General features: G+C 30.8%; 2 protein-coding genes across 3 annotated transcripts; both read right to left on the bottom strand.

Annotated features, from left to right (window-relative positions):
* Positions 1-787: 787 nt before the first annotated feature.
* On the bottom strand, positions 788-9,484 carry LOC137834425 (LOB domain-containing protein 22-like). The gene is made up of 2 exons (XM_068642480.1): positions 9,125-9,484; positions 788-907 (listed from the first exon to the last, which is right to left on the bottom strand). Exons 1-2 carry the CDS (start codon positions 9,482-9,484, stop codon positions 788-790), a joined length of 480 nt encoding a protein of 159 aa, XP_068498581.1.
* On the bottom strand, positions 9,026-21,805 carry LOC137835849 (beta-galactosidase 17). 2 transcript variants are annotated; one of them, XM_068644572.1, is made up of 20 exons: positions 21,537-21,805; positions 21,128-21,229; positions 20,581-20,776; positions 17,977-18,065; positions 16,809-16,889; positions 16,016-16,110; positions 15,026-15,096; positions 14,663-14,753; positions 14,473-14,590; positions 14,296-14,391; positions 14,159-14,207; positions 13,320-13,507; positions 13,169-13,240; positions 12,867-13,016; positions 11,815-11,865; positions 11,565-11,736; positions 11,277-11,422; positions 11,029-11,094; positions 10,719-10,822; positions 9,026-9,658 (listed from the first exon to the last, which is right to left on the bottom strand). In XM_068644572.1, exons 1-20 carry the CDS (start codon positions 21,723-21,725, stop codon positions 9,640-9,642), a joined length of 2,145 nt encoding a protein of 714 aa, XP_068500673.1. In that variant the 5' UTR covers positions 21,726-21,805; the 3' UTR covers positions 9,026-9,639. The 2 variants fall into 2 exon arrangements, with proteins under 2 accessions (XP_068500673.1, XP_068500674.1); XM_068644573.1 differs by having other exon boundaries at positions 21,128-21,203; positions 21,537-21,767.
* Positions 21,806-26,765: the final 4,960 nt, after the last annotated feature.

Here is a 26,765-nt window from a genome sequence, read left to right as displayed (position 1 = left end):
TTAAACAGGCCTCATTTCTTTGTGTGTTTTGTTTGTTTTCCTTTAATACAATCCACACATATATTCAGATCAGTAAAATCCAAACTTGTAAGTATTTCATTCTTTACCAATCTCTCCATCCTTTCTTTGGAAATATGTCCCAAACGTTTGTGCCACAAGAAAGCAGAACATTCATTCACTAAACTACGTTTAGTGCCAACATTATGATGCGAGGTCATAAGAGTTTCAGCATATAGATTATCAAGGTTCAATCTATATAATCCGATCCAATCAAATAGGTATGCTTATATAAACTGAAACATTCATTCCCAAATTTAAAAGAGTATCCAGCAACATCAAGTTTAGACAATGAAACTAAATTCCTAGATATACTAGGTACGTAAAAAGCAACATCAAGTTTAGACAATGAAACTAAACGATAAGTTCCGACTGCTTCCACTGGAACCTTCTCTCTATTCCCCATGAAGACAAACTTTTCATTTGGCTTTATGGTTCGGGTTGAAAGGAATCCTTGCATCATGTTAGAAACATGAGTTGTGCATCCGGAATCAATCCACCAAGAATTATGTGGAACTTCAGTTAAGTTTGATTCAAAACATACATAATAAACATTAATGGTGGTTGATGTACTCATTAATGTCTCAACAAGAGACTTATCAGTTGTTTGGGAGCGCTCTTCCACAGACTTCATGAATTCTTTTGCATTCTCGGTTTCGGGAAGAACAGACTTAATATTGTTTGCTATGCTCATCTGCATAAACATCAGGCTAAGTCTGTTTGACTTTTCTCAAGCCCTATAATGAGCTTTCTCCTCATTGCTACTATCATCAGTAATAGCAGCAGGTTTCTCGATTCGAATGGCCAAATCAAGATCCAATACACCTAAGTGAAATTGGACTTTTTCACTCTAGTCAGAAAAATTTAGACCATTAAAGACTGGAACAGACGTAACTTGCGAATGTAAGGCTACAAGAACAGATACTGCAATCACACATGCTTAACATTTACTTCGAGTCATAAACTAAACATATATTCAGAAAACATTTTATGTATACTAATGTTCTCCTTTGGGAGATTCATTAATACACAAAACATAATGATGCTAATAGTATTAACTTTATTTGGCAAGATATATGCATTAACTAGAAACACTTGTTATCTTTGGATATACAAGCAAAACTAATAACACATACTCACTACCAACAATCATATCCATTAATTATAAGGACAACTAATCAACCTTTGGGCGATCCAAAAATGTCTTATAATAACGAATTTCCATTTACCCATATTTAAATAATTTACCATCCATTCTATAGGTAATTAAAATAAAATTTATCAATAATCTGGAATTAAATAAAACTTAAAGATTTGATCATTTTGGTGATTACAAATCTATCATACAAATAATTCCATAAATAATATCATTAATTGAAAAAAAAATTCATCCATAATTTGGAATTAAATAAAACATAAATATTTGATCACTTTGGTGATTACAAATCTATCATACAAATAATTCCATAAATAATATCATTAATTGAAATAAAATTTCATCCATAATTTAGAATTAAATAAAACTTAAAGATTTGATCACTTTGGTGATTACAAATCTATCATACAAATAATATCATTAATTGAAATAAAATTTCATCCATAATTTGGAATTAAATAAAACATAAATATTTGATCACTTTGGTGATTACAAATCTACAATACAAATAATTCCATAAATAATATCATTAATTGAAATAAAATTTCATCCATAATTTAGAATTAAATAAAACATAAAGATTTGATCACTTTGGTGATTACAAATCTATCATACAATTAATTCCAAAATTTCAATTTAAAATTTAATACATAAAGCAGAAAATTAATTTTCCATTCGTCACTTTCAATTAATTAATTAAACTTTAATTTAATACAAATTAAATTACACTAAAATTTCATAAAAAAAATGATGACGTAAAGACGTAAGGTGCACATGAATTAATTGACATAAATTATTAATCGAATTCAATAGGTGCATAAAAGAATTCACAATTAATTAAGCTTTAATCTAAGGTGCAGGAACGAATTCGCATATGTAAGAGCCAAGCGCAACATCATTCACTGTAAAACCTAGAACCATTCTTTTGGAAGACAATCATGCAACCAAAGGCAAGTTTCTGCATTAGCGTAAAAGGTTCACTTTCCCTTTCACATTTATCATAAAACCCTAATCCAAATATTGGATCCCCACTCAATGAACCAAGCGCAACTGTAAATAAATCATATTTGGGCCCAAAGCTCAAACTCTAAGTCATGTGAGTCACTTTATAGAAATTAATTTACATAATTTCTTACATTTAAAGCTTATCCTAGCGAGTGTTTGTTGGACTTATCAGGTCACCGCTATCGGACCGTTATCGGACCACCTTACGTGAGTGATGTGTATTTCATTGTATATAAATGGGTGCAAACCTCACCCCATGAGCATTGAGTTATGCTTAAAGTCCACTTCGTAATAAGTAGTAAGAAAATAATACAATAGCAAAGAATAAAATTAAAAGAAAATTCTGTAGATGAAGATTATTCAATAAATATTATTTATCCTCTATATACATTATATTATAAGCAGTTAGAATTTTGACGTTTTTATAGTTAGGACACCTTAAAGTGTTTTTTTTTATAAAAGAATTATCGTAAACATGCATTTACATTTTATTCAAAATGTTGATATAATTTGCACTCTGCATTCATACCAAACTGGAGTCATGTTTATATTAGGAAATATGGTTTCAAAAGTTATTTTTTAGTCTAGGCATAATATTCCTCACTTTATATTAATAGACCTACATTATAGATTGAACACATCATTTTATATTCTAGTAACTTTTTTACATTGGAGTAGGCTTATACTTATACTAATTTAAACAACCTATTTACAGCTATTTTATTTTAAATAATAATAATTTATCTCAATTTAATATTTTGTTATTAAAAAAGATATTATTTAGTTATTTAGAAAATAAAAAGTTAGTTCTCAATATATCAATTTTTCCATTTAGAAGTTGACAAACTGATATATCATAAGGTTGTAAAGATACCTTTTTTCTCTCTTTATTTGTACGACATTATTCACATGCATGCACGGAGAACTCAAGAACACATCCTTTTTTCTTTAAGACTCACAAGAAAAGGTGCTTCCAATCACTCACTTTCTTTTCCATTAATTCCTCCACAAGCTTGGGATCCCGTTATGTAGTCTTGAAACCGAGAAGGTGAGGTTGATGTGCGACTAGATCGTCGAACAGGAAGGTTGGTCTACTGGAGGTTCAGGCTTTCTCTCTCAAAATTACAAGTTAATTATGTAATTATCCACTAATAATTAATAGTTTATAATTGCGTACAATAACGTACGTGTACAATAATTGCGTATAATAATTTAATAATCATTATTTCTTTTATAATATACAAGTCTAATATGAGAGCGAAGGACCCTGTTCGGGACTGCTTAAGGATCATTGAAAACTTCTCCGCTCGCATATTCTCAAACTCAACTCCAACTTATCTTTCAACACCTTGCCTTCTTCAAACTCAACTCCAACTTATCTTTCAACACCTTGCCTTCTTCAAACCACCACTACCACCACCACCTCATCCCATCCTTCTCTTTTACCACTTCAATTTTCAAGAACAATCGAAAGATCCATTTCAATTTCAAGATTTTCAAGAACAGAAAGATATATAAAAATATCAAGAATAGAAAGATCCTTATCTTTTATTGCAAGAAAATATGAAGTTGGAGATGTTGAGTTTAATAGTGTCATGAATTGACCTTTTAAAAGTTTCTCGTAGAATCAGTATTTATCACAGTATACCGAAAATAAATCGATTTATTTGAAAAGGAACAAATTTATTTTGGCACTGTTAATGTTTAAAAACGTTTATATCAGCCAAGTTAATCTCAAGATTATGCAGATTAATTTGCAAGTCACACACCCTGATATTAGAAAGAAAAACAGTGAATCACAAAACAACCTTCAATTTTAAGCAAGTGATTAAGGTTCAATTGATAACTTGACAATTAATTGAGTAACCTATCACAATCAATCTATTCCAGTGGCTTTTAACAGATTATATATATTCTTTTCAGAATCAAATAGTTTTTCCAGAAATTAAGAACAGTATGAAAGCCCAGAAAGAACAGATTTATTATTAATTGAACAGATTTATTTCCTGACAGTTTAACAGATATGCAGTAATTCAAGTGCTGAGATTAAGGGAGAATGAACACAAGACAATTATACTGATTCACTCCAATGAGCTACATCCGGTCTTCACCTAATCCAAGTTGAAATTCACTAAATCACAATTCGAACAAACACAAACACCACTGTTCTTGAACCCTTTTGGTACACTTGCTGAAAAACACTATTTCAGCACATACACTCTTTGAGAAATCCTATCAAGAAGAGTTTACAACCACACTTTTACAAGAAATGAAATGTGAAACGAATACACTTGATAGAGGATGCAGAAATCTGCCTTAAACCAGTAGAACAGATTGCTTGAACAGCACCTCTCACCATTGGAACCAAACAAGAACAAGCACACTTTTGATTTTCGAAATCTTTCAAGAACAAATGCTAATTCTTTGTAAATCCTTAATTCTCTGATGCAAAACTTGTTTTCTCAATTGTATGATCGATGTTTAAACTCATAAACAAGTTTTCTTTTTATAGAAAACCAACTTATAACAGATTTTTGAAAAACTGTTAAAGCTGTTATAAAAAGAACAGATTGAAAATAAAATGAACAGATTTATTAGAGAATCTGTTATGTGAAGAAGACTTAGTCAACCATTCTGGTGCAAGGACAAAAAAAAACCGTTTAAGATAGACATGGCACCAGAGTAAAACAAAATCTATTCATTTACAGATGAACAAATTTATTTTTCAAAACGATAACAGAAAAAGCTTAACTATTAAAACACAGTCGTTTTGAAAGGTATAAGACTTAGTCAAAATACTTGATGCACAAAATCTAATTTTCACAAGACTTAGCCAAAGCATCAGTTTAAAAAAGAATCTGTTTATTTATTTAGAAAAGAACAGATTTATTTTTATGCAGTAAACGTGTTTTTTGTAAAACATGTGAAAAATAGTTTAAGAAATATTGTGCTTGCTCTTATCACATGGCCAGAGGCTAGGAGGTGAGTTACTCAGCAAAAAATCTACTCTTAAACAACCTCTAAACACTACCTAAGACATTCTTAAAGCAAAAAGAAATATACATGAATTGTACATAAATGTCTTCATCAAACACATGTCTTGAAGGGGCAGCAACCATCTTCAACAGGAGACTGAAAACCAATATCATGACGTTGTGTTTCGTCGCAGCTTTGAACTATGATGGTCTTTGGTAAGAGGAGAATTGGTTCAAATCTTAGTGACAAAAAAAATATGATACTTTGTTATATATATATTGAAAGATTGAGATATGCAATTATTTCATTTTTATCGAAGTTTCTTTTGAAAAAAAGTAGTGCATGAGATGAGAGTAGGTGTTATCTTGAAAGATTGAGATATGCAATTATTTCATCATTATCATATGGTACGAAGTTCTTTTGACAAAAGTTTTGTAAAAAATTTGATGGGATATTGAAACTATTTTAAATAAATTAGCATACATTAAATTTGATATATTTAAAATTTGAGACTAAGTTTACAAATTCTTTGTACTAATATACATTTCAATTATTTTCTTTTTTATCACATGGTACGAGGTTCTTTTGACAAAAGTTTTGTCGAAAATTTGATGGGATAATATTGAAACTATTTTAAATAAATTAGCATACATTAAATTTGATATATTTAAAATTTAAGACTAAGTTTACAAATTCTTCTTACTAACATACTTTTCAATTATTTCCTTTTTATCTAATAATAAACTTTTATGAGAGTGATGACATTTAGAAAAAATATATAACATATGACAATTCAAAGTATTAAACAAGGTGATTCAGGAAAAGAAATGAAAAACTATTTCCAAGAACAAAAATGTTTTTTCAACAACCGTAAGTCCCTTGTCCCAGAATACAACGTGCTGACGTGACTGGGTTGATTACGTGGCAATGACCTTTTTTATAAAATAAGAAAGGAAAAAATGTTGATTACGTTATAAGGTAATTTTTGTAAAACGAGGAAGGCAAAGGGGAAATTTTATGAAGGGTACCGATAATTTGACAACCCACTATGTGGGTGCGCCAGATTACAGCTGATGAGTTGAACCAAAATATAATAGAATATTACAATGTGGAGCCTAATGTTGAGGAGACAAAATTTTAAAATTTAGGGTTCAAAGGGTAGGTTTTACAAAGTGAAAATCAGCCAGATTTCTCAGAGTGCGATTTGGAGTTGTAGCGATATCGGTGATCTCTGCAATCAGCGCGATTCGGAGTACGAGTGCAATTCAGAGTACGAGCGTGATTTGGAGTGTGAGTGTGATTCGAAGTTGGATTCACCCTCATTATACACAATTAACCAAGTAAAATTAATCACACATCTCATACTTTTCATCTAGAGGTTGGATTCACCCTCATTATATGTATTGTTGCGATTACCAAACTAACAAATACGATTATTGGTATAAGACTATATTGACCAAAAATATATGTTGATATCATTTAGAAGATTAAGGTATTTAGAGCACAACATATGATGACAATATTTATAAGATTAAAGTATTTAGAACACAAGACTACTTTGATCGAGGTTATATTGAGTAATGTGGTGCTGAATATAATGAATAATGTTTTGAAGTATGTTATGAATAATGAGAAGAATGTTGTGAAATAAGGATGTGATAAAGATGATTATGTATATGTTTAAAATTTGGTAAAATGAATAATGTTTTGAAGTATGTTATGAATAATGAGAAGAATGTTGTGAAATAAGGATGTGATAAAGATGATTATGTATATGTTTAAAATTTGGTAAACGTTCTAAATAAAATTAATTTTATTAAGATATTCATTGATTAGTAAACTTTGTGTAGTCTTAATTGATATGGAATGACTGAAATAAACTTTATGTGATATGTTTGTATTGAGTTGGAAAAGTAGTAAGAAAATAATACAATAACAAGATTAAGATTATAAAAAATATTTTATTATTCATCGAAAGAAATTCTGTAGACGAAGATTATTCCATGGATATTATTTATCCTCTATATACATTATATTTTAGGCAGTTAGAATTTTAACGTTTTTATAGTTAGGACACCGTAAAGTGTTTTTTTTTTATTTTTTATTTATAAAAGAATTATCGTCAACATGCATTTACATTTTATTCAAAATGTTGATATAATTTACACTCTGCATTCATACTAAACTGGAGTCATGTTTATATTAGGAAATATGGTTTGAAAAGTTATTATTTAGTTGAGGCATAATATTCTTCACTTTATATTAATAGACTTACATTATAGTTGAAGACTTTATGTTTTTCAATCATTTTATATTCTAGTAACTTTTTTACATTTGGAGTAGGCTTATACTTATACTAATTTAAACAACCTATTTACAACTATTTTATTTTAAATAATAATAATAATTCATCTCAATTTAATATTTTGTTATTAAAAATATATTATTTAATTATTTAGAGAAAAAAAGTTATTTCTCAATATATCAATTCTTCCATTTAGAAGTTTGATATATTTCCATTTAGAAGTTTGACAAGGTGGTATATGTTGTAAATATATATTTTTTTTCTCTTGTACGAGAATGTCTTAATGGCAAACGAAAAACATATTTTTGACACCACTATTGAATTAAGTTATTTAATTAAAATATAAAAGTAATAGAATGAGTAGAAGAAACTCTTAATTAATTAGAAATATATTCATATTTTGCTCTTATAAAATAATTAATTTGAGTTAGATTGCATATAAAGGCAAGAAGATAGCTTGAATGAGATTTGACTGAGACGAGAAGGTAGAGATAAATAAAGGTGAAGTTCAAAATTAGCAAATTTAAGGTTTTATGGAAAACTATATATATAGAGGATCCATTCACGTAAAAAAAAAAATGTGATTATTCACATGCATGGAGAACTCAACAACACTTTCTTTTTCTCTTTAAGATTCACAAGAAAAGTGCTTTGAATCACTCACTTTCTTCTCCATTAATTCCTCCACAACTCCATGCAACAATGCATCACTCTCCATGGCAACCAATCAAGTAAAAGACGCACCCAAAAGGCTCAAATACCCACTCCACTCTTCCTCCTACAAGCTCCTCCACGAGGCGTGAGCGCCGTCGTGTACAAAGCCATCTGCATCCCCATGTACAAGGCTCGTTATGTTCTGTCGACGTCCACTCGAAGCACTTAGACCACATGAGCCAAACGACTCTACATGTACAAAAAAAAAAAAGGTGAAACGTGGTTTCCTCTTTCTTCCCAGACAAACAACACATACGGATAGTTATACAAGTTTGCTTTTTAATTGCTATTTTCTCAATTTATCTTTTATCTGCGTAACAATGTCTTAATGGCAAACTAAAAAGATATTTTTGACACCAGTATTGAATTTTATTTAATTAAAATATAAAAGTAATAAAATGAGTAGTAGAAACTCTTAATTAACTGGAAATATACTCATGTTTTGCTCTTATAAATAATTAATTTAAATTAGATTGCATAACTCAAAAAAGACGAAGAAGAGAAAAAGATGTGATTATTAACATGTATGCACTGAGAACTCAAAAACACTTCTCTTTTTTTTCCTTAAAACTCACAAGAAAAGTGCTTTGAATCACTCAGTTTCTTCTCCATTAATTCCTCCCAAACTCCATGCAACAATGCATCACTCATTCTCCATGGCAACCAACCAAGTGAAAAAACCACCCAAAAGGCTCCAATACCCACTCACTTCTTCACTTCTTTCTTATCTACTATCTTGGAAGATAGTTTTTCATTTCTCATGAATCACAAAACAATATAATTGAACAAAAAATAACAAAACTCGTACCATATGATAAAAATTAAATAATTGCATATTTGAACAACTCTCATGCACCATCTACACATGTTGTGAAAAAGATTAATTTTTTTTAAAAGAACACCAATCATACCCGACGACGACGCCATGCGTCCTGATTGTCAGTCTCCAACTTTATATCTTCTTGCAATAAATGATAAGGATCTTTCTCTTCTTGAATTTGTAATGGACCTCTCGATTTGAATTGGTGTTGAAATTGAAATGGTAAAGGAGAAGGATGGGATGAGAAGGAGGGTGGTGGTGATGATCGTCTGAAGAAGGCAAGGTGTTGAAGCATAAGTTGGAGTTCAGTTTGAGAATATGCAATCTGAGATTGTAAGTTTTGAATGATCCTCAAACAGCCCCCAACAGGGTCCTTGGCTCTCATATCAGACTCGTAGATAATGGTGGCCATGGCTATGTTTCTGCGACCAGGATCGAGAGGCTTGATCATGTTCGTGATTTTTCCAACTCCGAAGAGCCTGTGAGCAAGGAGAAACTGTTTTTCGCGGTGATGAGGAAAAAACGGCGCAAGAATGCACTTGGATCCGCACTTCCTTCGTTGGTACTTGCAAGCAGCACAAGCTTGTGTGCTGCTTCTTGAATCATTCATGTTACCTTCTGCTTACTGCAAAATAAGGGAAAAAAGCTTTTAATTTCCCCCCTTAATTGAATTATATTAAAAAAAAAACTGTTTTGTTTTGAAAATAAAAACTGATTCCTAACTGAAATATTTAAAAATTCAAATATAATCTACAAAATTAAAATATATGTTTTAAAAATATCTATCAATGATAATGTAGTTAAGGTTGAAGTCAGTTTATTTATATATTACACACTTTTTATTATTTTTAGTTTGAACCATTTGTGTACTTTACTGACCTTAATAATATCCAATTCAATTTCCGTTTCACATATAGTTTATTCTCAACAGGTATTTGTGCATAAACGATTAATGATTAAATTTTATAATAATTCATTATGTAAAGTCATTTTTAACTTTTAATAATGTCTATCATAACAAAATAGCTATTGATTTTGTTTAAAAAAAATCTAGTCTAAATATCATGATTAATTGAATGTGGTAAGTGGGAAGAAATAAAATAGAAGCTATTTACAGTGTATATCTGTTAAAAATTAGAGTAAACACTTAAAATTTTATCCTTTCTCCTAAATATTTGTAAATAAATTTTATGTGTATATATATATATATATATATATATATATCATATCATAATCATTAAATATTGAATTTACAGATTATATTTTTATAACGAATAGGTTAATTTTTATAAAAAAAAATGTTTTTTTAACCATTAAAAAAAGTTTGCTCATAAAGATAATCAATTAAAACTAGCAATTACACGGTATTTTGATATTTGCGAGATAAAGTAAATATACATTTATGAAATAAAACTAAAATTAAAATATCTATAGAGTGGAAGCTTATGTCTACAAAGTATAAATATTATTTTATAATATTAGAATAAAACGTGAAAACTGAGACTTTTCTTCAATAGTTTTTACACTTCAAAAGTGATTATTAATATTTATCTTTTGACTGGATTTACTCTGCACACACAAAACGAGGAAAACTATTGAAACAAGTATATTTAAAATTGATTGAAGGTAAGAAACTTTATTGAACTCCAACTTCTTAAAGTATTTTCAAATTTATGACATTTTACTTCAGCTGATGAAGACTCATCCCACTAGAACCACATGTGAAGTCTGGCTCATCGACTGTGTGAACCACAAGTTCAGGATCTGGAGATTCTAGCTCAAGTATTACCTACACATTGGTTCAGGAGAATGTAATCAAATTTGAATGTGATTCTCTCAAGTGAACATCAATTTTTGAGATATACCAGTGAAGTTGTAACATCTCCAATAGAAACCATTTATGAGTTCAGAGTTACATTTACCTTAGCAAATTTACATCACAGAAAACAATTATAAATGTTAAGTCAAATTATTAAAGCAATTCAGGGAACATACCAAAGAGTTATCTCCTTGCTTTAGGAGTGGTGCAGGAACGTAGAGATTGCATTGTGGTCCTCTCAACTATCAAAGAACCAAAGCAAAAACATCATTGTTAGACTTTACTACTCCCTTCTAAAATCTTATGAAATCATAGTTGTTTTACAAATCCAGGATAACATCATTTGTAATATTTTTCTAGTTATACCCATGTTTAATCACAATTATAATTTTCTTAAGAGGAATAAAATACTATTTTACTTTACCGGCCAATATCGTCCTATATTGAAGTTATTGACAAACACAATGCCTTTCCCCCAATTGCTGACTGATATAAATGTATCCATGACCTGACTTGATTTATCAATTGAGAAGTGGCCAGAATAAAATGCAGGTTCTTTGGAAGTATTCTCTGCAGGAAAAGAAACACCATTTGACAAAGATTTAAAATACCATAAAAGTGATGACTGAGAAAATTACGAGATACGAATGAGCATTGATGATAGAACAAGGCATCTCTCCTCCACACACCCAGAATGTATTTTAGTACATACCATGCTTGTAAATCAACTTTTTTCTGGATGATGTTATTTCACTGAATGCAGAGTATGAAGCCTGCGTGATAGGATTGTAGGTTGACATTTCATTCAGGTTGTGCAAAGGAATAGGAAACATTTTCCACCCTTTTACTTTTTCCCCGTCCAGATAAACTGAAGACAGAATGCCCTGTAGAAGTTGTGTCAAACATCAACCAATTACCATCAAACATTTAGAGTTGCAATATCAGCTTCAGATGACATATACCTTCCTATCAAAGATGAAAGCCCCATAATTTATACGACCCATGTTTTCAACCTACAAAAGGCAGAAGAAAGTAATCGGCGAAATCCCATAACATGTTATCAGCTGAAGGAAACCGCTCAGAAGTTGAGGCATCTTGATTTATATAACTAACAATCAGAAATAACAAACTATACAACTAAAGTAAGAAGTTATCAATAAATAATGTCAAGTTACAAAAATAGAATGAAATGTATCAATTCAGCAACTAACTTCTAATATTGACTATTAGGCCCAATATTTAATTCAAATGGCTCACTTTATAAGTAGAAGTTAAGAAAAAAAACATAATTACATTATGACTTAATCATGTATTTGGTCTCTAAATTTAGAGTAAGTATAATTACGGTCCTACGAATTTTTTTAAAAAAATAATCACTTTTTAGATTCTTAAAGTACAAATATGTGATTTGAATCCCTAGAAACTAAATTTGAACAACTAAAATGATTTAAAAAAAACTGTTTTAAGTCTCTCAAATTTAGTGTTTAAAAAACTAAAATCATATTTTCAAATTTGAGAGAGTAAAATATACTATTTTTTTTAATTTAGAGAACCAAAACATGATTCACTCCAAATTTCAGAGACTAAAAGCATAATCAAACCTTGCATTATTCATCAAGTAGCTGACGCTGTTGTTTTATTTATTCTCTAAGGACTAACTAAAAACAAATGTTCTACTAAAACAAATTTGTAAGTACTAAAACCAATATTTTTTACCATTATTTATGTTAACTTCTTTGAGTAGCGTAAAGCAACAGGTGTAACGGACTTGTGGTTCTCTTAAAGTACCACTGAAACCAAAACTTCAAGTCGTCAATAAATATTTAAATTCTCTGGTATCCCTTGTTTTCTCCACAAGGAACGACGAAGATCAATTCATGAAATCCCACCAAGAGAAATAATCAAAACTGATATTTGCATAGTACAAGACATATAAGCTCATGAACTAAAAATCGGCCAAAAATAAATTCTTTACACAATGATATAAGAATACATAAAGAAAGCAGGTACATACCAGAATAAATAAGTTGGTTTTAGAATGGCATTTAACATCAGGAAGACTTAGTTTGTTATTTAACCACCTTTCAATAGTTCCAACATAAGTTGGCCTAGCACCATTTTCTTCAGAAGGGCATGAAATAAATACTTGAGCTCTGTCATGTAACTGCACATTTATCATTCATTGTATTTAGAGAAGCTATATTGAAGAGACATTCTGTAAACTTTCTAGCTATGGGTAATAGAAATAAGATGATAGTATCACAAGAAAGTAGCTACGAAACAAAATGAGAACTAACGAAGGAATTAAAATAGCACCTTTGGTATGAACAAAATTCTTCCACCTCTCTTCGCTCTGTATTCAGTGACATACAATACAAAACCAAACAACTGAACACAAAGGTTAATATTAAATAATATAATCTAGGAGTTTAGGAATCTTTCACCGATATGAAAAGAAATGACATACCTGGCCGACATACTCCATTGGCATTGGAGTTTCAGATTCAAACACATTAGTGGAATTGGTGAAATCTAACGTGTCAAATAAAAAAGCCTTTCTTTGTAAGTGAATTGGTCCATATCTTGCCTTTTCATTATTAGAGGGAACAGATGGAAGAGGTACTGAGGTATATCTTGCTATAACCCTTCGAATATCTGAAACATATGCAAGCACAAATTTAAAGTTTTGCTTGGATGATTATAGTGAAAATGACAAAGTTTAACAAATAATGACAAAACCAGAAGGATTATAGTCTGGATCAACAAGAAGATATTCTTCAACTGAATATATGATATTTTATGCAAGTACGGAAGTAATTAAAGTATTAAACATTATAGATTGTAAAGTTCCACATAATTTTGATTCATAATATGCGAGAGGGTGACTGGTGAAAAAGTACAACTTTCTTGAAACTTGCTATTGCCCAATATGTTTTACGCGAAATGATTTCTTTCTCTACACGAACACCCGAACTATAACAAATATCATATTTCTTTTCCCTATAAAACAAGAGTAATCTCTTAATTCTGAAACCAAGTTACAAAGGGTGTGATTTTGAAACCTCGACTATGTTTATAACATTATAATAAACATGAAAAGCATAAAACATAGAAAGACATAATTAGAAATTAAAAGGTAGAGCCATTCAGACACACTTTCTATTTGACTCTTTGAATATTGCTTCCACAGCATGACAAAGTGCTTTAGTAGGCTAAAGATTTGCAAAATAGTAAATATTTTGAAAACTAAAAAGTACAATACAATATTGATGGCTTGAAAATGAGTGAAAAACATTACATCCATACCATTGAATTTTGAATTGTCAACGTCACCAGATTCCCTAATTGGTGCATCCTGGATATGTGATAGTCAGTCCAGTTTGGAATATGCATGCGACAGTTCACTATGGAAGGTTCAACATAAGGGTTAAAAGATTTCTAACGTAATCATAAGAAGTGAGATCAGGTTTGTAGTCAGCCTCATCTACACCAGTATTGGCTCCATTATAAAATCCAAAGTTAGTTCCACCATGTGCCATCTGAAAATTAGAAAACCCAAACCAAGAAGATTATTCAGAATGTGATTTTCAAGCAGTACAAAGGTAGAGGTTGAGACATACATAGAGGACTGCAGAACCATTTTTCTGCAAAATATTTTCAAGAGCAGCTGCTGTAAGATTAGCATCTGTCGTGGCAATTTTCTCTCCCCAGTGTGTAAGCCACCCAGTGTAAAACTCGCTGATATGACAAAGCACTTTGAGTATTTTGCATTTGATAAACAGAAATAATATTTCATAGGAGTGCACTTACGCTGACAAAGGTGGTGATTTTCCTGGGGCATTGAACTCCTTTTGTAACTTGAATATAGGCCAAGGATCATCACCAGTACTGAAATCAACAGCTACCAAAAAAAAAAAAAATATATATATATATATATATATATTATTATCAGTCATGTCAATCAACAACAAATTAATAAGGATAAGAAAATAAGATTGGAGTTCACACAAAAACACAGGCACACAAATCTGTCATGGATGTAGCATGTCACATACTTTGAGAGTTTTTCTTATTCACATATCTTTATACAGAGGGAGGGAGGGAGAGAGAGGAAGGTGAGAAAATACATGTTTGTAAAACCTTAAAGTAACATTTATAATAACAAATTTCCACCTGTAAAGACAGCATCCCCACGAATAGATCCTTTCTCAAGATTTTCCCTCACGCCTCCATCTGTAGTGTATCTGAAAACAGTGAATATAAGGAAAAAGATTAAAATAAGAGATCGAACTCTAAGCCATGATATTGCCCTGTTCCATTATCGGTTTAAATTTTGGATTTTTATGGGTATATTTGAACATTATGAATAGAAGTTCAAAAGTTGAAATTCAACTTCATGTTTCTATTTTTAACCAATCCTTCTTTATTGATAAACATATCAATACTTTTTTCTGAAAAATATACCACTATAGCACAAAATCTTATTTATCTCGAAACACTATAGAGACCACTGCAAAAATGTGTATAGAAAAGAGAACTTTAGCTGTCACCAAATGATTTGCTCTACAAAAAACTGTTTACAATCTCTTTTCATTCCCTGTACAAATTATAATGTCTAGACAGGAATTCCTACGAGACTGTAAACTAAATTTGGTAGATTTAATTATGAAGATGCAAGAAAATTAAAAATTGCATATATCTGAGATACAGGATACTTTGCAAAAGTGAGATTAAGTGAAGAAAACAAAAAATTACTAGGAACATTCAGGATGCCTAAAATTATTGATTTAATTGTTTGACTGGAAACTAGTAGTCAACTCCGTTAATAGCTAATGTTTTATCCTCAATAGTTCAAAAATTGGACTATTTGGGGTGGCCTGACTTCTTTTTATCCTGACTTAGCTTCTTCCACTTAATCCTCCTCTTTCAGTACATTCTCTCTCCTTTTTCCAATTTGTTCACTTCTTTATCAGTATCTTCTTTTCATTTTTCTTCACATTGAAATTTAGGCAGTTAAATTACTGAGACCGAAAGATACAGACAGAACTAAAAGCCACGGTCTAACTCTTCAGATGACCATAGCATCCATATATCATATTACAGAAAGATACTTCAGTTTAAGCACAATAAAGTGGCAGGGTTAAAAAACATAAGAATCCTTACAAAATAACATCATGACCAAGATGACCTCTAGCCAGGGTGACCAGGTGATGGAGATATGCTTTGTCATCTCCATAAGAACCAAACTCATTTTCAATCTGTCAAATGATGTCATATAAGTCAATATAATCCTCCTTTCATAAGATAAGTGGTTAACATCAAAAGAGAAGAAATGTACAAATCTTGAAAAATATTCACTAATTGTGAGATTAAGTCCAATCTAAATAAAGAAATTTAAGCATTCAGGGATTCACATGAGTAGAGGAATACTTGCTTATTTAGACAGACTACTTTCTACTGAATGTAAGCAAACCACACATAGCTTAAGTTTTAGAGAGAACAAATACGAAGATAAATGTTAAAAATAATAGGATTCTTCTTGTTTTTTAATCTTATGACTTATTGGTATTATTGTGTCAGGCTTGTACCAATCAAGTTTTGTGTACAGCATTAGTATACTAATGACCTAAAACGATTAGTGTATGGTTTCAATAATTTGTCTCTAATACATATCATATCAACAATTCAGAATATCTATTTTCATTCTCCATCATACCCCTATAACTTGAAGAAGCAAATAAGCACATAAATTTAATTTAATTTTGAAGTCAGAACATGCACTTCAACATATTTTATGATCATACCCCTATAACTTGAAGAAGCAAATAAGCACATAAAGTTTTTTGTTTTTGAAGTCAGAACATGCACTTCAACATATTTTATGTTTTTTAAACATCTGGTATAATAATGCCAATCAGGTGAATACAATTAATAAATTCTACCCAAAACAACATACCTGAACCATTATTATAGGGCCTCCATTGTAATATAGGAGAGGAAGAAACTTTGGAAGCAGATTACCCCACCATCTTTCAACCTTAAATTTCAAACTATAATAAGCACAAACTTCAATAAAAATAATATATAAACATGGAGAAAAACGTACACCAAATGCTTTCAAGGACATAGACATCCTTTCCAAAATCACATTACTTACAATCTAGAGTTGTGTACAAAATGCTATGAGTTCAATGATCATAATGCCTTGTTTAACATATTCCATTTAAACCAGTCTAAGACATTGTTACAAGGAAGTCACAAACAAAGTTCACCTATTCCCTTCTAGAAATATCAAATAGATGGTTTAATTGTGCATAGCCTGACAGCAAAGGCACTAAAGGATTTCTCCAACATGGCTGATTCTGTAGAATCAATATGAGAGAGACAGGCAGTGTTATAGCCTGACAACATCTGCACTTGTATATTGTTCAATAACTTTCTAAAGATACCACTCTTTAATTGTCACAACCAGATTGAGCTAAATTCAAATCTTGAGGTTACACGTTACCATAATCTTAATTTAACTTTAAGAAGACGCAAGAGAAGCAAGGCATGCAGGCCTAAGAAGTTTGGTCTCAGAAGAGGTAACGGCAATCTCAACCTCCAGGCTCCTTACTAAAACACTCGTGGTATCAAGCAAGGGGTTACAACCTATTATAGAAGCCATGCTTGAGATTTTAAGCCCAGGAATCATAAGGATGATGCTGAACTGATTAAGGCAACATATCTGTAATTCATATAACATTGTTTGATTCCCGCATAAATAAGAGAATACTGCATTCACATTGTTCTTAGAAAGTCAGGATTATCATGCAGACAAAACAGAATTTGTCAAGACTAAAAAAACTTACATTTTTAAATGGAGAAGAAAGAACATCGAACATGAGAGAGAATATGCAATAAAATATGAAAAAATTATAAAACACCAAGAGGCACATGTCGAGTTGTGTTTCCAAAATTGCAAAACATGAGGGAAGAGCAGAAAAACAGAAAGGCCTATAAGAGATTGAAATATAGAATAAAAAACATAAAAAATACAACTCCAACCATAAGATTACTGAGTACAAAGAAGTTAGTTGCATGGAAGACGAACATTATAATCAAATATATTAAGAAAAACATACCAGTTGTAGATATGTAGGATCAGATGATCTTAGTCTGGGAGTTGGGTTCATGGAATAGAACCAACCTGGAAAACCGCCCCAATCCCACTCTGAAACAAATCAACAGTAACTCTTCATCTTGAATTCTTGTTCACCATTTTAAACCAGATATCAAAATCAATGGAGATTCCAGGGGGTCGGGGTGAGGGGGGGATTAAATATACTGTATAAAAGAGGAAATAAGATATCTATAGATAAGATAGTCATCTAGAACAATGCCAAAGTTAGTGCACAGCATACAGAAGCCAAACATTTTTTTCCCAATGTAAATTTTCAGTATTACAAAAGGCATATAGTCCCACATTTCCTAGATTACTACACATCCAAAGTGGATAGTATAGGAGGCGGGCTTCATTTTTTGGGTTTTTTTGTGCACAGTTCAATTCTCCCTCCTGTGATAAGGAGGTTTAGGTTCTTTTTACCACTTGGTTTATTTTCTTTTTGCCTTTGGTTAATGTAAATATTAAAGCCTGTCTGAATTTCCCTACTTTTTGGCCTTGTGAACCTTGGAGCCTTAGTTTATGAGATCCTTGGCCTCCAAGCTCCATGAACGTTGTCTCCCTTTCTCTGTTTTCCACATCATTTACCCTATCCTTCATAACCTAACGGGATCGTGGGAGCTTGTGACCATGTAGGTCAAGTCTCCACTCCTTATAAATAGGTGTTTCTCCTCTCTTCCAAATCACACCTTCACTCACTCTCCTCTCTTCTCCTATCTTTGGTTCTTGGCTCTTACAAGCTTGCTTGCTAGTTTTGTGCTCTTTGGTACTACCCAAGAAGTTCCTTTTGTACCTTGGGAGACTTGCACGACATACCACAGATAAGTCCTTAAGGGTAATGCTCATCCACACATCAGGAAATGACCTTGTTTGTGTTCTCAGTCAGCCTTTACTACATTTCCTTCTCCATATTATCTATAAAAAATAAGAAATGGAAATAATTGTGACAAAAAGATGACAACAGCCAGCCATACAGACTTTGGATTGGCAACAGAAAAAAACACATGTTGCCTTCTCTTGTTGTCACACTATACAGGAAAAAAAGAAAATTTGTCATCATGGAGTGGGATAAAAACTTTGATAGGTCTCTCAGATTTGAAAATCATAACAGCAAATCATTAAAGTTTAAAATTGACACATGATACTGCATATAAGTAGGATGAAGTAAAGCAATCAAATGAAATTCAGATCTAATTCAAGACATTTATTAAATGAAACATAAGCAGCAGAACAAAACCATACATCACAAAGTACAAATTGAAAAGGAAGAGCAAAGGATGGCTTTTAGAGTGGAGAAACTAGGTCATTTCAAAAAAAAATTGTGAGTGAATCTAACAGTTATAATATTCCATATAATCTTGTACGGGACATCTAAATAGATTAAATCAGGGAGGAGATTTAAAAATATCATGGAACTTGCATGATATGGGTTTTACAATTCTGCTATTTTGTCAAAAGAGATCTAATCTAAGTGAGTACAACCCAAAAATTACATTCTTCACTGAAAAGGTATATATGAAAATCGGCAAATTATGTTTTGGTAATCTAGACAAACTTTAAGTTCCTTGATAAATTGAGTAAACAAGCATTTAAGTAGTAAGGTATCAGTAGGATTACAGGAATTGTGTGTTTTATGGGCATACACATACTGATCTATTTATAATCGTATCATATGTACAGGATAATTAAGGTGATAAAATAAAATCCCCACATATCTGCTAAATATATCTTATATCCTCCTGATTTACATTCAACCTAATTAGATCATATCTTCAAGATTCCCCCTCAAGCTAGAACATATATGCCAAATGTGTCAAACTTACTACAAATATGATCAATTTGAAACCCCTTGACAGATTTTGTGAGCATATCTGGTAGCTAGTAACTCGAGCTAACAAATTCAATGGTGATTTCTCCCTGAGAGCACTTTCTCTCACAAGATGACAATATATCTCCAAGTATTTAGTCTTTTCACGGAAGACTGAATTAGATGCAATATGAAGAGTGGCTTGATTAACGCAAATAAGTGCAGTGTCCTAAATGTTCCCCAGTTGGAGCTGCTGAAGGAGTTGTTGTAGCCATGTAATTTCACTTGTAGCTGCTTCCATGGCAGATATTTGACTTCAATACTAGATCTAGCAACTGTATTATGTTTCTTGCTCCTCCATTGGGTTAAATTACCCCCAAATATGGCTATTGTTGGTTGTCACTGGGTGTATATAGTTGGGTGGTTAATGGTTATACTCAAATCTTTGGTCTTGATTATGAGTTGCTGTTTGGAAGCAGGAAGCGTTAAAGGTACTATTCACCATGAAAAACAGTAACTGGGCGAGAAAAAAAAATGAGAGATTGAACCCTACCCTGATACCATGTCGGCGTATGGGAATTGTGTGTTATGAGCATACACACACTGATCTATTTATAATCATATGTACAAGATAATTAAGGTAACAAAATAAAATAAAATCTCTGCATATCTACTAAATACATCTTACATCCCTATGTACATTCAACCTAATGAGATCATATCTTTAACAATCAAATCATATCTTCAACAATATCCAACCTGCACATATGTATGGTCCAGGTCGAATCATCACAAGGAGACCAAGTTTGTGACAAAGGTTGAGGAATGCTTCAATGTTTGCGAAACCCTCGAAAACAAACTTTCCAGCAGCTGGCTCATGCAGATTCCAAGGAACATATGTCTGAATTGTGTTCAAGCCCAGTGCCTTGGCTTTTAACAGTCTATCTTCCCAGTACTGCCAATTAGAAAGAAAACAACATCGCCATATGAAAGCATTCAACTTGAACAAAACAAAATGCTTATGAGTTATGATGTCTCAGATAATAATGAGGCAAATTCTTTTATCAATCTGTGTTATCCTCATGAGGAAGATAACAAGAGAACGTGATAGCTCACTCCATTTTCTTGTTCTGCTGAGCATAAAATACAAGATAAAAGAACAAAAACAGATCTAAAGAGGAAGAAACAATAATATTTCCATTGACTGAAACACAATCACGACGTGCAGTGGGTGCGCAGGCAGGCAGGTGCTGAAAATCCCTCTCACTCTCTCCAAACTAAGAGATGTCAGCAAGAAATATAATACCTCCGGATGCACTCGAAAATAATGCACATCACCCCCGATGATCTGAAACGGTTCACCGTCTCTCCAGAACCTATCACTGGCAATCTCAAACTTTCTGTTAACCTGATTACCGTAGCTAGTTATTAAGGTAGAAAATAACAATCAAACTATAGTGCAAGTTATCTTGAAGAATTGAAGACAGTACTCTTATATCATAACATTTTCCCTAATTTCAGTAAAAGGGCTAAAAATTAGAAACTCCTTCGCTAACAGTTTACTAACAGCACAGTCCAATATCACTGCCTCTGCTACACATCAATCTTAGCATTACCATTTGGCAAAGAGCTAGCTCATGTAGTTGTGTAACCAGTTGACAACATCACGATGCAAAAAAATGAATAGAAAAGAGAGAATGAGTAAAGAAACTTACTGTATTGCGATGAGAATGGTGAGAAGAGTGAGAGTGGAAAGAAGGAAGAGGAGCGAAAACAGGGAGAATAGCACAAAAAAGTATGAAAGAGATGAAGATGAAGAAAATGGTAGTTTTGGAGCTTCCCTTCTTCGCCATGGCCACCAATTTGGATGCTTCACCGCAACTCTTCTTCGATCGGATTTTCATTCATTCACCTCACTCACTTCAAACACTCTTCAATATTACTCTGTTCTTAACCGAATCAAGTCAATGACATCTTTTCGTTTTACATATCCATTATTTTGATTTTTTTTTTTTAAGGTTTAATTACCTTTTTCTTCCCTATATTTATAGTCAATAGTCAATTTGATATAGTGGTTTTTAAAAAATTCAATTTGGTCTCTAAGTTTTTTAAAATGTATTCAAAATGGTCTTTTCTGTTAAATATCACCAAACGGCGTTGAGTGGTGCTTATGTGGCAGGCACGTGTAAGTTACGTGGATGGTGCTTGATTTTAAATTTCTGATTTAGGGTTTCTGTGGTGCGATCGTGAGTTACGATGGTGAGTTGCGTTTCCATGGTCGATTTGGAGGAGCGATTATGTGGTGCGGTCCAGAGGTGGTGAATGGGCAGCGATGGACCGTGGTGTCCTAAATCAGAAATTCTGCCACATAAGCACCACTTAACGCCGTTTGGTGATATTTAACAGAAAAGACTGAATACATTTTAAAAAACTTAAAGATCAAATTGAATTTTTTAAAAACCACTGTACCAAATTGACTATTGACTATAAATATAGGGATGAAAAAGGTAATTAAACTTTTTTTAAATGAAAAAAAACACACCTGTAGCTTTTTTATATAAAAAAAATGAAAAATCAAAACTAAAAATTGTTTTTTATTATTGCAAACCCAAAATCAGTTTCAGTAATAAATTTCAAAAAAGATTTCGTGTGAAAATATATCTTTTAAAATTTATATTATCCAAAGAAAAGTTTTTATGAAATTTATTCAAACCAATACATACGGTGAGAAATGAAGGTTTAAATTTTTATTAAAAGAGACACCCGTATTTAATATCAGAATATATTTTAAACATATTTTACATCTAAAATATATCAATAAAAAAGCTCAAAATTAATTCTGTTAAATCAAGTTAGTTCAAAAACAAAATTTCAAAACCACATCTGAATGTGGCTTAAAAGTGGGTGCTTCGTTGGCTGCTCTTCATCAACTCCATACCTTCGCCTCCATGTGTCACCTCCATATGTTTTTTATATTCCAAAAATACTCTTTCTGATTACATAATCCGAATTTTATTTTTAATCCATAATCAACTTTTGGATTATGTATTCCGGAAACCTTTTGTGATTAGCTTCCGGATTACATAATTCAGAAGTCTTTTCTATCATAAAATTAGTTTTCGAATTATGTAATTCAGAAGTCTTTTTTTTAGATGTGTGATTAGCTTTCGGATTACATAATCCGGAAGTCTTTTCTGTATATGAGATTGACTTCTGGATTATGTAATCCAAAATATATTCGAATTACATAATCCATAGGCTTATTTCAAATGTAAAAAAGAGTTCCAGATTTTATAAATCTCAAGAACACTTCCGGATCCAAAAACAGCTTCCGGATTATGTATGGAGTTGGCACAAAAAAGAAGAAAAGGGTATTTTTACATTTAGAATGGGGTGGCAGAAGAAGGTATGGAGGTCTAGGAAGAAAGAGTCTGCTTCGTTCCATAGGAGTGTTTTTTCGTACATCCAAACAAATTTCTTCCTGCACCCCACAAATTTCTGCATCCCACAAATTTTTGGAAAAAACTCCTTCTAAAAGTAATTTTTAGATTGCTTTTTTTAGAATGTTTTTGTAACATACTTTTTGAAATTCATAAAATATATTATTGGAAAACGTTTTTCAGAACAGAATTTCTGGAATAAATTCTAAAGTATGGATCAAAGTCCAGAAATTATTTTTTTTTAATTTTTTTGGACCTAGAGAGTCAGATTGCCATTGCATTCTTCACCCCTATATTGATGTTGCACTTCCATAAAAATTGAATTATTAATTTTACTATTCATAAATATCTATTCACAGTTGTACATGTAATCTCATTATCTATATTCCAGAATACATTTATAGATCAAAAATACATTTTAGAAATGTATATGTATTAATATATTCTTAATTACATGTCTCATAATGCATTTATATTAATATATTCTTGATTACATATTTCATAATGCATTTATGGATATTCCAAAACGTATTACCAGGAAAATGCAGTATGAAATGTACTATACATTCTGAAAAACATGTTCTGAATCTGGAAACATACAGGGAAATCTGCAATGAATAATAATGTATTTTTTCATTAATAAAATTGTTATTTTACATGTTGCAGGCTTTAAAACATGGGGAAGAGAATGCAATCCCCAGCACCATGAAGCTGAATCCATCACCTCAATTCATATTCATTGGAGTTCAAGCAGAGAGAATGGTGTTTTGAGGAGAAATTTGAAGTGCAAAAAGATCCATAATTGAAGGTTGGATGATGATGAATAAGAAAAGTGATGGGGTGGATGTGGAGTCAAAGAGAAAAAAGGTGAGATGATTTATTGGCAAATGGTAAGTGTGGAGAAGCATCTTTACATTACAGCCACAAGTCAACTTCATATGCTCACCATGGCATGTATTCACAAATTCAATTTTTTATACAATCACATTATAACTTTTAATACTATTTTTTTATATCTTTTAATTACAAATTTATTTTTTATTATAAATTAAAGTATCATTAAAGTATGATTTTCCATACAGAAAGAACAAACAAAATAAGGCTTGAATCTCTCTCACCTTTTAAAGGCAGCAACCAACCACACATTGGTAATAATTTTTGATATTCCAATTTAGACTGCAGACAAAAAGAAACCCCAATAACATCTAAAACCAATGCAACACAGTGACATATAACAGTACCCTTTATTGGGGCACTGTGCCTTCTGCTCTCTGCTGCACACATACCTATTACCATTTCCCTTTCCCTTTCCCTTTTCGTTCTTTACCACCTTTTCTGTCTCTTTCCGACAGAGAAATCTCACCACTTCCATAATTCTCACAAACATGCAATGCATTTTCATTATCCTATTCTTTATCCTCCACGTACCTTCTCTTCTTCCTCTCACCCTCTCTGCAACAACAACCTCACTCATCTTCTCACCTTCACAAACATTGTCACATTTCAAGGATTCACCATATCCCTTCTGACACCAACTGCTTCCAAACCATTTACTCTTTCTTTCCAAAATTTCAGTTTCAGGAAAAAGTTCATTGCCAAAGTACTATCCTTTTCAATATTCTTAACCCATTTTCTAAACATCAAAATTTGATCAAGTACTTGTGTTCTTGACACTGCTTTTTGATCAACTTTGTAGTCTTTTCTTCTTCAATTCTATGATGTTATGATCTGTTCTTACATGTGTTATGGGGAGAATAAAATCTCACCACTTTCCCATGTTTTAAAGTACTGAAACACTAACTTTCTAATTGCATGAAGCAACATTCATATCCATGTGCACTACAAATCAAAAAGCACATTGGGTTTGTGTACTTACTAAAACAACAACAAGGCTTGTTATTTAACTATTTCCTCTATATTAAACTAATTAAAAATAGTGAATTAGGTAATAATTTGTACTATATATTATTCCAAAATTATCTTTATAATATTTAAAACTAAAGTAGTTCAGTTGAGACTTAAAAAAATTAAAAAATGAGTTTTATAAATAGGGAAAGTATAAATTAATAAAAAAATACTAAACTAAATATATCCTTAATTTGAAAGGAAAATAATATATGCAAACGTTATATATATAACAGCTTTGTATATATCTACACTGATATATAAAGAAGATATTATATTTATGCTGTGAATTTTTAGTATCTATAACTTTTATATGATTTACCTTTATCAATAATACGTGTAACTATTTCTTATGTTAATAATATTTATATCACCTCATTTCTTATCATAGTACGAGTGTAATATTATTATTTTTCCATTAATATATCTAGAATAAATAGTGGTTCAATATAATAAGTATTGATATATTTTTGTTTTTAGTATAATAAATAATATTAATAATTTTTTTTAATTTCATTGATTTTATTTAAAATTTATTAATAATTTAATGTTTGAAATAATTGAAGGTGTACTAATTGCATATTAAGATTAGTTTTCTTCTTAATGCACATGTGTGTTAATTATTAACAGAAACTTCAAATAAAGCTAAATGATCAATTAAAGTGTTATTGTACTTAACAAATTATTTACCCTTATATCTATTTCAAAATTACTGTAGTTTATCTTTTTAAAAATATTAAATTAACTTATGTCCTCAGATTTATGAAATGTTAATTTTTATTCCTAATTTATTATTTTTTTAGTGATTTTTTTTTTACATTACATCTCATAAAAAAATGTATTTATTAAAAAAATATAAAATCTTTTAAATAAGAAACATTTTTTTTACGAAAAAGCTACTCCAACAGTTGGAAATAATAGCTTGTACATCAACTATTCTTGCTCAATATTGGGTCGTTTTACACAATATTTTTTTTAAAGAATAAATAGTCTTTAACTTATACCTAATTTACATTGTTTAAGAATGCTGGTATTAATTACTTAAACTTCACTTAATCTTCTTGATATATTGTGAAATAAAGAATTGTAATTTCTAAATTATTCTAAATTATAACCATACATAAATATATTTTTCAAATAATAACATTAAATAAGATAGATGAAATTTACACATTATTTTTTTTATTTGTATGAAAACAAATTTCAACAAATGTCTCATTTAATGTTATTATTTTAAAAACTCTTTTATGTTTAAATCTGAGCACTTTTATCAATAGTTATATCATTAGAAATTATGAAATTAAACATTTAAGTTAATTTAACTGATGCTAGAAAATCCTTAATCAGTTTGAAGTTGAGTATAAAATAAAAAAAGTTATAAACTATTTATTTTTTAAAAAAAATCATAAATATTAATTTATCAAAAAACATTAATATATAAATAATTCTTATAACATATCTGTTTTTCTTTATCATTTAGTTTATTAAAATAAAATTCTCCTGATTTGAACTCCTTGTTAAAGTTTTGTCTTTGAGTAATGTTCTAATGTATTATTAAATAACCTACCATTGTATTATGTAATGTTTTAATATTATAAA

Source organism: Phaseolus vulgaris, chromosome 5, assembly GCF_000499845.2.
Source record: "Phaseolus vulgaris cultivar G19833 chromosome 5, P. vulgaris v2.0, whole genome shotgun sequence".
NCBI lineage: Eukaryota > Viridiplantae > Streptophyta > Magnoliopsida > Fabales > Fabaceae > Phaseolus > Phaseolus vulgaris.
Note: the sequence above shows the minus strand (reverse complement) of the source record. Positions and strands in the feature narration are given on the sequence as shown.